Source organism: Stegodyphus dumicola, chromosome 4 (assembly GCF_044657685.1).
Source record: "Stegodyphus dumicola isolate Sdum_Otavi_A_Nest chromosome 4, ASM4465768v1".
Classification (NCBI taxonomy): Eukaryota; Metazoa; Arthropoda; class Arachnida; order Araneae; family Eresidae; genus Stegodyphus; species Stegodyphus dumicola.
The window spans coordinates 160,586,058-160,599,040 of record NC_140771.1 but is presented as its reverse complement, the minus strand read 5'-3'; the positions used below and the strand labels follow the sequence as shown (position 1 = coordinate 160,599,040).

At 29.1% G+C, this 12,983-nt stretch overlaps 1 protein-coding gene across 1 annotated transcript in view; it reads left to right on the top strand.

Annotated features, from left to right (window-relative positions):
* The window catches only part of mlt (tubulin folding cofactor E like protein mlt), a 64,771-nt gene extending 54,707 nt beyond the window's left edge, over positions 1-10,064 (top strand). The window contains exons 5-6 of the mRNA XM_085815699.1: positions 3,729-3,880; positions 6,821-10,064. Of these exons, the coding sequence (XP_085671825.1) occupies positions 3,729-3,880; positions 6,821-7,139 (471 nt within the window). The 3' untranslated portion in view covers positions 7,140-10,064. The remainder of the gene's footprint in view (positions 1-3,728; positions 3,881-6,820) is intronic.
* The last annotated feature ends 2,919 nt before the right edge of the window (positions 10,065-12,983 follow it).

Genomic DNA, 12,983 nt, shown 5'->3' with positions numbered 1-12,983 from the left:
TGTAAGACTATACAGTACAAAGTCTGTAATCAAGACGTCCATTATCCGGAATGATCTATAATCTTATGCATGCGCATTTAATGTTACGCATGCGCGTTTAATGTTTACGCATGTGCGTTTAGCCCCAAAAAAAACGAAGCAGCATAAACAACTTACATTGAAAGAAATGTTTAATAAAGTAAACAAATAAATACCAAGCTTTTTTTTTTTTTTTTTTTTTTTTTTTTTTTTGCAAATTTTGATACCCTTTAGATCATAATTGCTCTTTATTTCATAAATTACGGTTTCATATTTTTAATTGTATAACTTCTGCATGCCATCTTACCAAATTTAAATTGATGATCTATAATCCGGAAAAACCCTTAATCTGGAATCGCCGAAGTTCTGACGAGTCCAGATTACTTTGTACTGTATTAAAGAAGAAATATCAAGTTATTTCAAGTGGATAAATTAACTGAATTGGTTGTTTTATTGTCCCCTGTGCTCCGTGGTAGGGTGCATTCTTGCTGAAATCAAATTGGTATTTTTTTTTTAATCATAGACCTCTTACTTATGTAAGCAATGAATTAAATGAACCCAAACCTCTTACTCCAGCCCATTTTCTGTTTCCTGGTCAAGATGATAATTAGCTATCCTGTACATTTCATTGAAATTTTTGATAATCAACCTTCTACAAAGCAAAATTTGATTTTGTCAAAAATTATATCAGACTAAACTAAGTCATCTCTGGGTGAAATGGAAAGATAATTATTTGATGCAATTCAGAACTGCACATAAATTTGTTAATCCATCACCAGGAAATAATCTTAAAAGAGGAGATGTAGTTTTGCATGCAGGGACTACTGAATCAAAATTTCTATGGCCGCTTGGTATTGTCGAAGAGGTTTTCACTGCTCGTGAAGGATACATATGTTCATGTCTTATGCACAAAAAAAAAAAAAAAAAAAAAAGACAAGAGACTAAAGTAAACACAAATTTAAATCTTCCGAACATCCAGCTTTCTTTTATTTTTAACTACTGCTATGGTAACACACAAAATATTTTTTACGTTGAATTTGCAGGTACTATCACAGAGTGTGCTAAAGTGCATCGCAGCACAAATACATAAATATTAAACAATAATAAGTTTAAATATGAAATTATGTTTAATAATGATATATCCTACTTGCAGATTTATTTTACCATTACAAATTACAAGAAGGGAAGTTCGGGTATAAAATTATTGCATTAGTTTATTCAGTTCCTATTTACTGATGGGTCCTTAATTTTTTTTTTCATTGATGGTCCTTAAAAGTACTTAATTTCCCACGTGTAGAAATGTGTATGAACCCTTTAATTGTAATTTACACTTTTATCCCATACTATAATTTGGAAAATATTCACAGTTTTAAATTTGAAAAATAATTATATGAGGTAATTTTACATTTCTAATTCTGATTATAAGTAAACAAAAGCAGTGACAGTTGAACCTCGTGTATTATAGTTAAATTGTTTGGAGTATGCAGGAAATATAGGCGTGTGGGGGCAGGGATAATCCATAAAAACTCTCGGCACTTACAGGTAGAAACAGATATCACAGCTAAGCAAAAGTATCTATTAAAATGCATTTGTCGTATTGTTAATTTATCCAAATATCTGTGTGTAATTTATTGTTACATTTCATTAACTGTTTTATGTTGTTATGAGTTTATTTTTTTATTACTTACAATAGAATTTTGAGCAAACAAAAAAATTTCAGTTGGTCCGAAATTTAAATTAAAGAGACTTTTTGTAAAAGTGTGCTTAAAAATACATAGAATTCCCCACAGATATGCACATAGGTATGCATATGGTAGTGTTCAAAATTAAGAGAATTTTCACATTTGGTCAGTTATCTCCAAAACTGATCAAAAGATTTTAATGAAATTTAGTGTGAACATAGGTTAATATTAATACAAAACGTATACAACAGCACATACATACATGCACATATAGGGGTTAGTGCTGGAAGGTCTGAACAGAGGAAAGGAGGCTAATGAGGAGTATAATCCCCTCTAACGATTATACATATCTTACAACATAACTTCGTATTGGAAATGAGACAGTTTATGAGTCTCTGTGGCAGTCAATCCCACTCTTACAGCTTATTGTTTTTCGGTTCTTTGAGAATCAAGACTAATTTCAATTGTTCTTCCAAGAACATCCAAGACATTTTCTGTAGGTTTTAGATCTGTCTGATTAATCCATCTAGTTAATTACGTCACTTCCCAGAAAATCATTCACCAGATTAGTTCTATGTGGATGTGAATAAAAGTTGTTCACTATAAAATAAAATAGCTTGGCAAAATCATCCCCTAGAAGGCAAACATAGGGCTGTAAGATGTCTTTTCTGTACCTCGCAACAATTTCAAAGCCTTTATTAAAAACGTGAAGTTCATGTGTCTACCCAACATGATGCTTGCTCAGAAAATTAAACCTCATATTGGTCTGGCTCTCAGGTAATAGAAGATAGGTAACAGATATCTGGTTTTGGTCTAAAGTACAAGAGAATCTGACTAGACTGAATCAAGTTTTGTCTATGAAGAGAGCAGTCTTTCACGAATGTTTGTTCTAAAGTTAATGCTTTTTGTAGTATGCTAAGCAGCTTTCTTATGCACAGAATTTAGTAGGTCTTCTTGCAAACAGATCTCTCTCTAGTAATCCTATGGAATCTGTAACCATTGAAACTTGAATTAGTATGTATCAGTTATTTTCAAACTTCATGTCGTATTTTAAATGCTTATGAACTGAGCTTTTCTAATATAGTTTTATACAGCCAAGAGACTCTTAATTTCAAAATATGCAGTTGAGACTATCCTGCTTCCACATTCCTGAAGATTCTGTACCTTATTCCGTCATCATTATTTTTAAGTTGTGGCCTATGCACTGTGTGTTTTATATCTGAAGCTTGTTATTTCGATATTAATATATCAAACCATTTTTTCATGTCATTATGAATGAAATTTCACTTTTAAATGAATTTTCATTTTATGTTCCCATCTGGGAATATTGATCTGTAAAAGGTTAATACCAGTTGGAAGCAGCAGCATCACAGTCAGCACTAAATCAAATTAAAGTCAGAAATTGTTTGTTACTGTCGTACATCATTTCAGCATTTTTATAGTACACTTGTGATAAATTCCATAAATTATGTATTATAAATATTACAAAATGCTATATTTGTAATTGTCAGTATAATAAATATTGCACTAGTTCATGTTATGAAAAGATGTATTTTTCTATGGTTTTATATTTTTTTCCTCTTCAATTAATTAAGTATCTACATAGTTAGAATTGATATTTAAATTTTACTATCACTAACTTTTGGAAAAGTAATTAAATTTCTGTAAAATAAAGCATCTTGATTGGAAAGAAATTTTTTCATTAGATGCAGTTTTGAGGCATTTAGTTTTTTAAGGGGGTAAATTGATAAAAACAGTTTTGTGGGTGGGAAAAAAAATGTCCTATTTTAAAAGTATCCTTTTTTATACATATGTACGGATTTAAAAATAATGTATTGCAATAAAATTATAAATTTTTTATATAAAATTTCTAAAATTTTATATTTAATTAAAAATTTCTAAATTTGTTATTTAATTAATTAATTTGTTGCTAATAATTTAAATAGTTACTCAAAGTATTATGCTGAAATTTTGTTCATTTAAACTATTTCACATTTTGACTTAACAACTGTTATTCTAATTGGTTAGGCATTGAATGAATTAGAAAGGCGACAACATCTGATAGCATATCTGCCTTCTGTGATTCGTTTGAATGGTAGTGCCATACTACAGAAAGAAAGAGAAGATGCTGAACGTGCTTTTATACGTCATTTTCTGTCTAAAAATGAGAGGCCAAAAAGGTATAAAATTTTTTATTACTCTGCACTGCTTTAAAATACAGTTTAATTAAAAATTCCTATTTTCTATGTAAAATGTATTTTTAAGAGAGATAAAAATACAAGTGAAGGATAATCAACTTAAGAAACTCACTTTTCTTAAAAGCACACTGCACACACACACACACACACACAAAAAAAAAAAAAAAAAAAAAAAAAAAAAAAAAAAAAAAAAAGTTCTATAATTCCCGTCTATCGGGCTGTTTGACAAAAATAAAATTGTGTTTTTCCATGTCTTGAAAGTACGACTTGGAATATATATTGCATTTATATATAGCATTGTTCTAACATAGGTATTTTGACACAAAATGGGACTCTTTCTGAAATTACATACCAATTTTTTTTTCCATATTTAGATTCTACAACTCAAATTATACCTAGGTATGAAATTTTGTAATTTTTGGTAACAAATTTATGAAGAAAATAAAAAATTTATCTTGGGGAATTTTTTTCAATTTGCACCAAGAATAATTCACTTGGTGAACTTCTTAATTTATAGCAACCTATTTTCCTTTTCATTGTCCATAAGCGGGGGAAAAGTCATTGTTCATACTTTCAAATAATTTTAACGAAATGCTTTCTGGTTATTATCGCTTATAATAAATATGCCAAATTTCAAAACGCACCAAAAAATGTAAATTCACGTGTAGGAAATTTTGAATATAAAACTAATATTTTGCAGGTATGCTTAGAAATACAACTACTTTAAGATGACTGCAAAAATTTTATAGGTTCATAATTCAAAATTTTTTTTGAAAAATTTATAAAAAAATTATTTAAAATACAAATTTTAAAATAAATCATAAAAATGGGCGAATTTTATATTAAATGAACCTACATTTCAAAATATGAAAGGAAGAATCAAATAAGTTTAATAAAAACAAGATACTAATAGATGTATATCAAATTCATTTAACAATGAAAAGCTAAATTTTGAGAGCTAATTTTTTTAAAAATTACTTAAAAATTTAAAAATGCGATTTTAACAAAACTTGGCAGTTTAGCACAATTTGAGTTGTAGAGTTGAAATATGGAAAAACATTGGCATGTCATTTAAAAAAAAGGCCAATTTTGTGTCAAAATACCTATATTAGAACAATGCTATACAGTCAAAAGTCGTTAATCCGGACTCGTCGGGACTTCGGCGATTCCGGATTATCGATTTTTCCGGATTATAGATCATCAGTTTAAATCTGGTAAAATGGCATGCAGAAATTATAAAATTAAAAATATGAAACCGTAATTTACGAAATAAAGAACAATTATGATTTAAAGGGTATCAAAATTTACAAAAAAAAAAGCTTAATATTTATTTGTTTACTTTATTAAACATTTCTTTCAATGTAAGTTGTTTAAGTTGCTTCGTTTTTTATGTTATAATACATTCTCTTTAATTCTATAAACAGACATAATTTCTTGTTCAGTTACAAAGTTCCGCTGTTCAAGTGATATAATTGCTGTGTCGAGAATACCGACTAATTTGTCAATCGAAATTTTTTCGTTTTCAATAACCTCTGTCACTTTCTTCGCTATCGGAAGCGAATTATAATGACGAGGCATTTGATTTAAATCATATCAAAGACGAGATGAAATACTACATTGAGTAAGCAATTATAAGCCAAATAAAATAAAAACATCTGCCCTTAAGATAAGGATAGTGTTGACAGATCAACTTCCAATTCAATGCTCGCCCCCGCAGCGTTAAAGATAAACACACATTAAAGTTTAGATAAACTTTATCCATTTTTTGCAGCAATTCCACTTTGTGTTTAATGGACTCCGAAAGATACTTTCACTTTGTATATCCTTTACATATTAGTAAATATACATCGGAAATTCTATTTGACATAATCGAAAGTTCAAGCTTACTTTTATAAAATTGCTCTAACAGTCTGCAAAAAATAATAATCCGGATCCAATTCGAAGATTAAGGAACAACGCAATCTGCAACATTAACTGAAATAGATAATTAGATAATTTTAGCTTAGCTTATCCCGTCCATTATACATTAAACGCGCATTCGTAAACATATTTTGCGCACGCGCACACGCAAATTAGCAGCGGTAAAGTTCTTACGCGCATGCGTCAACGCGACGCATGCGCAGAAAGTTTGTAGCTTTGAGGTCCGGATTATAGATCATTCCGGATTATGGGTGTCCGAATTAACGACTTTTGACTGTATATAAATCTAATACATGTCCTAAGTCGCACTTTCGAGACATGAAAAATGCAAGTTGAAGTTCGTCAAGCTTGCCAGTTGAACAGGAGATATAGAAGTGTCCTCTCTCTCTCTCTCTCTTTTTTTTTTTTTTTTTTCTTTTGCGCAGTGTACATTATATAAGTAATGTAAATGAAGTTCCTCCTCTTTCTCTAAGGGGGAAGGAAGCTGTCATGATTTGCATACATGCAACATGTGCTAGTCATCACAGTCATGTCAAGTTGTACGTTGTTGTCTTAGAGAAGAAAGTTATAATTGCTATTGTATGTTAGACAGAATGAAGCATTTGGAAATAAAGTGAAATGAATATATGAATAGTTCTGTTGTTCATATTTGCTTTTAAATTTACAACATCGGAAAAGATTTGTGAATTAATTACATCTTGCCAAACTATAGGTTTCAAACATTCGGCGTATAATAAAACATTAAAATTTTGAAAGACATATTTGTTATTAGAATACAGTGCTTAAGTTAAGCTGATCAAATATTTAAAAGTCCTAGAGTTCCATGTATAAACTTTTAATACATATTGAAAGGTATTTGAATGCTTTTTTAAAATGCTGAAAGAAATCTTTGACTGATTTTTGAGAGGAGCATAATAAGCCATGTAACAACTCTTGAAGTATTTTTAATTGATTAGTTTAATATTTAAACTGCACATAGTTTTATTTGGTTTTAAATTTCAGATTTTATGAGCTGGAAGCAATTCATGGGAAACTTGATCCATTAGTGGACGTTGATCTATCACCTAAAAAAACAGCACAAGTGTATGTTCATTTCTGTGAAGAACAATCAACATTAACTGTTAATCTTCAGCAATCTGTTCAAGAGCTTAAAGCTACACTCAGTGACAAATTTGGATTGCGACCAACTAAGATGCGGCTTTTTTATATTGATCAAGACTTAAAAGGTTTTTGTGGTCCAGATGAACTCAGGTATAACAACAGAAAATTGTATAGCTATCAGATTAGAGATGGGGATGAATTTTTAGTGGATTCTAAATAAGCATGGATAGTACTTAACATTCATCAAAAACATTCACTGCCTTAATGAATTTTCATTTCCTTTCTATTGTATTTAATTATTAATTTAACTGGTTTTGCAAAGCTTCATTTGCTTGTATTTCATATTAGCATTTTGAAAGCTTTTACATAATTCAGATGTATTTCATCTATATACACGAATTATGTAGTTGTTTTAAATGTAATTTAAAAGACAAAAATAAGGATTTTCTGTAGGTGTAATTAAAAAGAAGACAGTTTCTAATTTAAAATTTGTCCTTTCATTTAATAAAATTACAGACTAATATTTTAATACCACTTACATACTGTGTCTCTTTTTCTATTTTTATAGACCATCTCTAAAAGGTTTCATCCTTTATCTTTCACTAGCATTTGAAATTTATCATTGTTTTTGTATTATTTATTGTTCATTGTCTTCTAACAATGTAACTTAGATACAAATATTTAAAAATGTGATACAGATATTATATTTCAAATTAGAACCATGTGCTTCTGCATTATTTGTTTTTAAATATTGGTATTATATATAACTCTTTTATATTATAAGAAGTAATTTCAACAATCATAGTGTGCAATCTACTACTGTTATGATGGCATTAAAATTCTGTATTTTTAATTTAAACACACGATAAAATGGCTGAAAAAAATATTAAAATTTTAGTGCCATCATAAAAAAATAACTATTTAAAGCTGTGGATAGCATATTATATGATTGTCATAATTTCTTTCTAAATGAAAATTCTGTGAGTGAATTTAGTATTTTTAAAAATAATATACATATGCCAGTATAACTAAATCTTCATCCTTTGTTATACGAGATTTAATTTTTCTTCCCTGCATTTTTCCCTTTATGAAGAAAATTACTACTGACGTAAAACAAAAAATCCTTTCCATTAATATGTTTAACATGCAATGTAGAATATTGTATAATAGAAACAATAACAATTATTAAAAGGTATATATCTTAGGTTTCTTTTTAATAATGTTTTATCTTCATTGCATATTAATTTTGGGCTTTCTAAGTGGTATTTTTCTTGTGTATATTGTATTTTAAATTATTGATATTACTTGATAGTTTATTTGCTTTGAAGTATAGTCATACTGTTAGTTTTTCTCCGGTGGTTTTGTTTTGTTTCATGCTTTAACAGAGATTTTATTTTACTTGTTATTATGTTGGTCCATGCTTTGTGTTTTTGAAATGAAATTGTATGTATGTAAGCTGTTAGAAAGCCAACATAACATGAACAGTATTCCTCTTGATTAAGGAATTGTAATTAATACAAAATTGCTTCCTATGTAAAACTTGAATTACTTGAAAGTAAAGTTTGGTTTAGGCTTCCGAGTTCCAGACATGCATTTTATTTAATTTTTACCAACTATTTTTAGCCATAAAACCGTTATTTCTACTGTCTGTTAGGCTTCTAAGCAATTAATTAATATTTCTTTTATGATTTTGAGAAAAATTCTGGCTAAAATATAGATCACAAACAGGATATTTATATGAATGCTTTGTTGAGAATGGCAGTAGGAAACTATGTTGTCGAAATCATGTTATCTTTCTGTTTCTGACTTAAATGTGTAGCTTTTAATTTTCCTCTTAAATTGTTATTTTGAGATAAGAAAATACAAATGGCTTTTGGGAGGGATGAATTTGTAATATTAATTATTTTTAAAATATATTTTAATCATTTGTCATTAAAGCTATATCTTTTATAATAAACTTATTACTTTAAAATATATGGTTATTCATTAAAAATAGCTGGATCTTACATAAATGTTTTATTTTTTATTACTACACTTTCAAGAATATATCCTATATACTTGAAAAATTTTGAATTTACTGCGTGATTTTTAGGCATTTTTATCATTTCAATTAATTTTTTTAAATTACTGTTAGTATAGTTCTGTTAATTAATAAGCAATTATTTTAACAATTTTTTTTTTCTGTCTTTTTCTGAAAGTGTATGATTTCCATAGATACCAGTTGATTCATTAGCCAGCTGGTCCACTTTCTGATTATTCACTCAAGTTTGTTGTTAGCAACAACTTTTTATGTTCTGTATACGTCCTCTTTTATTACATCTATTTCTTTGTATGAATATTTTAAGCCACTCATTACATATTTAGAAATGCTACCATCTGCAAGATCTAAATTATATCTCACATTATTTTTTTATGGAACTTAATTTGAATCACTTGGTTTCATGAATTTGCTTCTAGTCCTTCTATTAATATATGCTTATACTAACTTTAAAAATATTTACTGTGTCATTCCTTTAAAAAATAATGTTCTTGATTTTTTCCCTTTATTTTAATACAAAAGCATGCATACTGAATTTTAGTATATTTGTATATATGTATTGATTCAGTGTTACTTAAATGGTAGAATTAGTTTTTATATTTACCAGGCTGTAAGTTTTTATGCTTTTCTTCCTTTCAGCATTGCTTTTTACTACTATTTTATTAGAAATCATAGGCAATCCTGGATTTTGTTATCTTTAGTCTTCTGAAATATATTAATGTATTTGTGCTTAACGGCAGCTATCACATTCACAATTCTATGTCAGATAGAGACCAACCCTCAAAAAAAGCTGTTACATTTTTTAATAAAAATATATATATCAGTCTATCTTAATAGCTTTTTTGAGAATTTATAATATGCATGTAAAGATTAATGCTATTAATCTGTGATGTGTTTTATTAAAATATGTGTCATCAAACATTTGAAGTGACACCTAAAATACATACAATTTAACTGTGGATACCTGAAAACTTCAATAAATTTTTAATATTTTACCCATTGTGAAAGCTAGCTGTTCAAGTACAAACTGTGAAGTTTTGGATTTATTGTTAAAGTATTTTGTAATGTAGGTTTTGCATGTATAGATATTAAAATTTTTACTAAGTATATTGTTTGATGATACTTTTAATAGTTCCAAACGTAATTATTAACACAAAAAACATAACCAAACATAATTATTAACATATAAAAATTAACATATTCCTTATATTCAGTTCAAGTCATTTGCTTCTGTATACTAAAAGTTTGCAGAAAATGCTTTGTAGGGTAGATCTGTTTGAAATGTAAAAATTGTTTACAACTTTAAAATAACATTCATCAGAAAACAGATATCTTTCTCTGACAGTTCTGTAAGCATTATATATATTTTGGTTTTTGTATCTGCCTTATCATTGGCAGTTGCATTGCTTAGGATAATTTGAATTTTATGAAAACATTGACCTCACAGAGTTTTTTTAAAAAAAGAGGAAAAAAAAAGAAGTGTTTAAATCTCCAGTGATATTAGGTTTGTCTTACAAGCTCAGGATCAAAACGATTCTGCAATTGCCCGAGTAGTTGACTTGTAAATGGATGTGAATTAAGCAGATGACTTTTAATCTTACGTTATTCAGCCAGAAAACGTATTCCAAATGTTTTGTATTGCATGACAATGCATCTTTTCATTATTCAATAACCAGTCAGAGAACCGCTTGTGTTCCGAAAATAAGTATGTGTACTCAATCGTCCTGCATGTTCTTTAAATTTGTCTTCTTGTGATTTATTTTCTTTCCCAAAAACTAAAGTTGCCTCTCAAAGGAAAGATTTTTGACATTGAAGAGACAAAATTAATATGACATCTACTTTTAGAGGCATGCCAAAAACAGATCTCTACAAACCTTCTCTTCCATTACATGTTGTGCAGTCAGACAAAAAGTTACATCAATCTATTTTTATTACACTTTGATTACTTTATTAACATACAGTGAATATATACTAAATCTTTTACTTTAGCTTAAGTAATTCGGAATTTTTGACGGAATTGTTGTCGGAACTAGGACTTAGAAGATAAGTCAAATTAAATATTTCGATAACCCAATAAATTCAAGTACGAAATTTCAATATTTTATTTTCGGAGGGAGGGGAAATGTTTTCAGTTTTGGTCCATTATACTAAGTACATTTGCTTCGATTTTTTATTTTTCCATAAAAGCGAAAATTTTACGCATGGTATACATATAACGCATAGCTTCAAATTAAAATTTAATAATATACAGAGTGGTTATAATTAAAGTTCCACATTGAAACGGTCATAAAAGGAAAACTACTGGATAAAATGTTATCATGTAAAGGAGGTCATGGGAATTTATTTTCCGCGAAAAAAAGGAAGTTCGAAACCTCACCACCAGGGGGGAAATGGCGCTGTATGCAATATTGTTAAACGAAATATGGGTCGGAAGCTAACTTAACCTTTTGTTAAACGGGTTTAATATGTTGTATACCCTTAAGAAACTTTGAAGTAGGCAAATTACCATTTAAAGACGTTAAATTCGATAAATGTCGAGTGCGCCATCCCTGTAAGTGAGAATTTCGTCCGTGAAAAACACGAATTAGCGATTAGAAAATGTGAGATCGCAAATTACTCTCACAAGCGTGTACAATCTGGAAATCGTTTTCTTACAGATCGCTAATTTGTAATTTTTTAAGCCTGAATTCGGCACTAAAACATGAAGATACTGATTCAAAACGCTTTTAATCGATTTGGGGCCAAAGAAATCTCTCATGTTATCTATCTAGTTCCATTGCATTCTCCTACTGCATTCGATTGCATAACAGTCATTTCACACCGTTTACTGTTGAATAACAGCTAGTTTTATAACAGAACCATTTTTTTTCTGAAGAGCAGTCGACAGCTGGACCACTGCGATTGCAGCTCACTTAGAGTCAATATTAAAATGTTTCGTGATACATGAACTGCAGTAACGTGGAATTTTAGATACTACGATTTTTATGCAGGGCTGCGCACCACCTCAAGAGTGTCGCATAGTTACTTAGGCAACGTTTCACGAATGAACGTCTTATAGGCCAACACTTCCCCTCTTCCCTCCAGTCTTTTAGCTATGGGGTTTTCTCAAAAGCACTGTTTATGGTGATAATCTAAACAATTTATCAGAAATGAAAAATGTGATGTTAGTAACATTCCTCCTGATATGCTAAGAGCTGCTGTTGAGAATGCAGTAACAGGATTTAACTTGCTTTCGGAAAATGCTGGCGCTACATTGAACATGCTTTTTAATACGTTTCGGAAAATATTAAACATATTTTAAACAGATGTCTTCATGTCTTATTTCATTTATTAATCTTGTAAATCAAAAAGAGAAAAATCAGCTCCATTTTTCCCCTGGTGGTGAGTTTTTGAACTCTTTTTTATTTTCCGCGGAAAATAAATTCCCATAACCTCCTTTACACGATTCCCAAGTTTGATAACATTTGGTACGGTAATTTTCCTTTTATGGCCATTTCAAATTGGAACTTTAATTATAACCACCATGTAAATTAAACTTTAAAAATTTAACAGTTTGGTTCAAGTCCCAGCTTTAAATATATATATATAAATATAATCTTTTATATTAATCCTCTTAGAAAGAATGTTTTAAGAAGCTAATTTTTCTCTCGCGTTATAGATTGTATAAAAAAACAGCGAAGTCCAAAGGATAAATATTTTAATTAAAAGATTTTTGCTAAATGACAAAGAAATAAAACAGTCCAGCAGGGTTTATTCTGTACCACCGAGTAACCCGATTCTTATATCGGCTGAAACAATTTAAATCATATTAAAGATCATGTTTTTTTATACAATCTATAACACGAGAGAAAAATTAGCTTCTTAATACATTAGTTAAAATGACTAGAAAATGAAAAGCTGTCTTCAGCTGAAACGCAATTCATGTAATTGATATTTTTAAAAATTGACAAGAATGCAAAATTTATGGAAGTCTAGCAATTGAAAAATCTTAATTTTCTTGTGTGTGCACTGAAAATAACTGTAGAA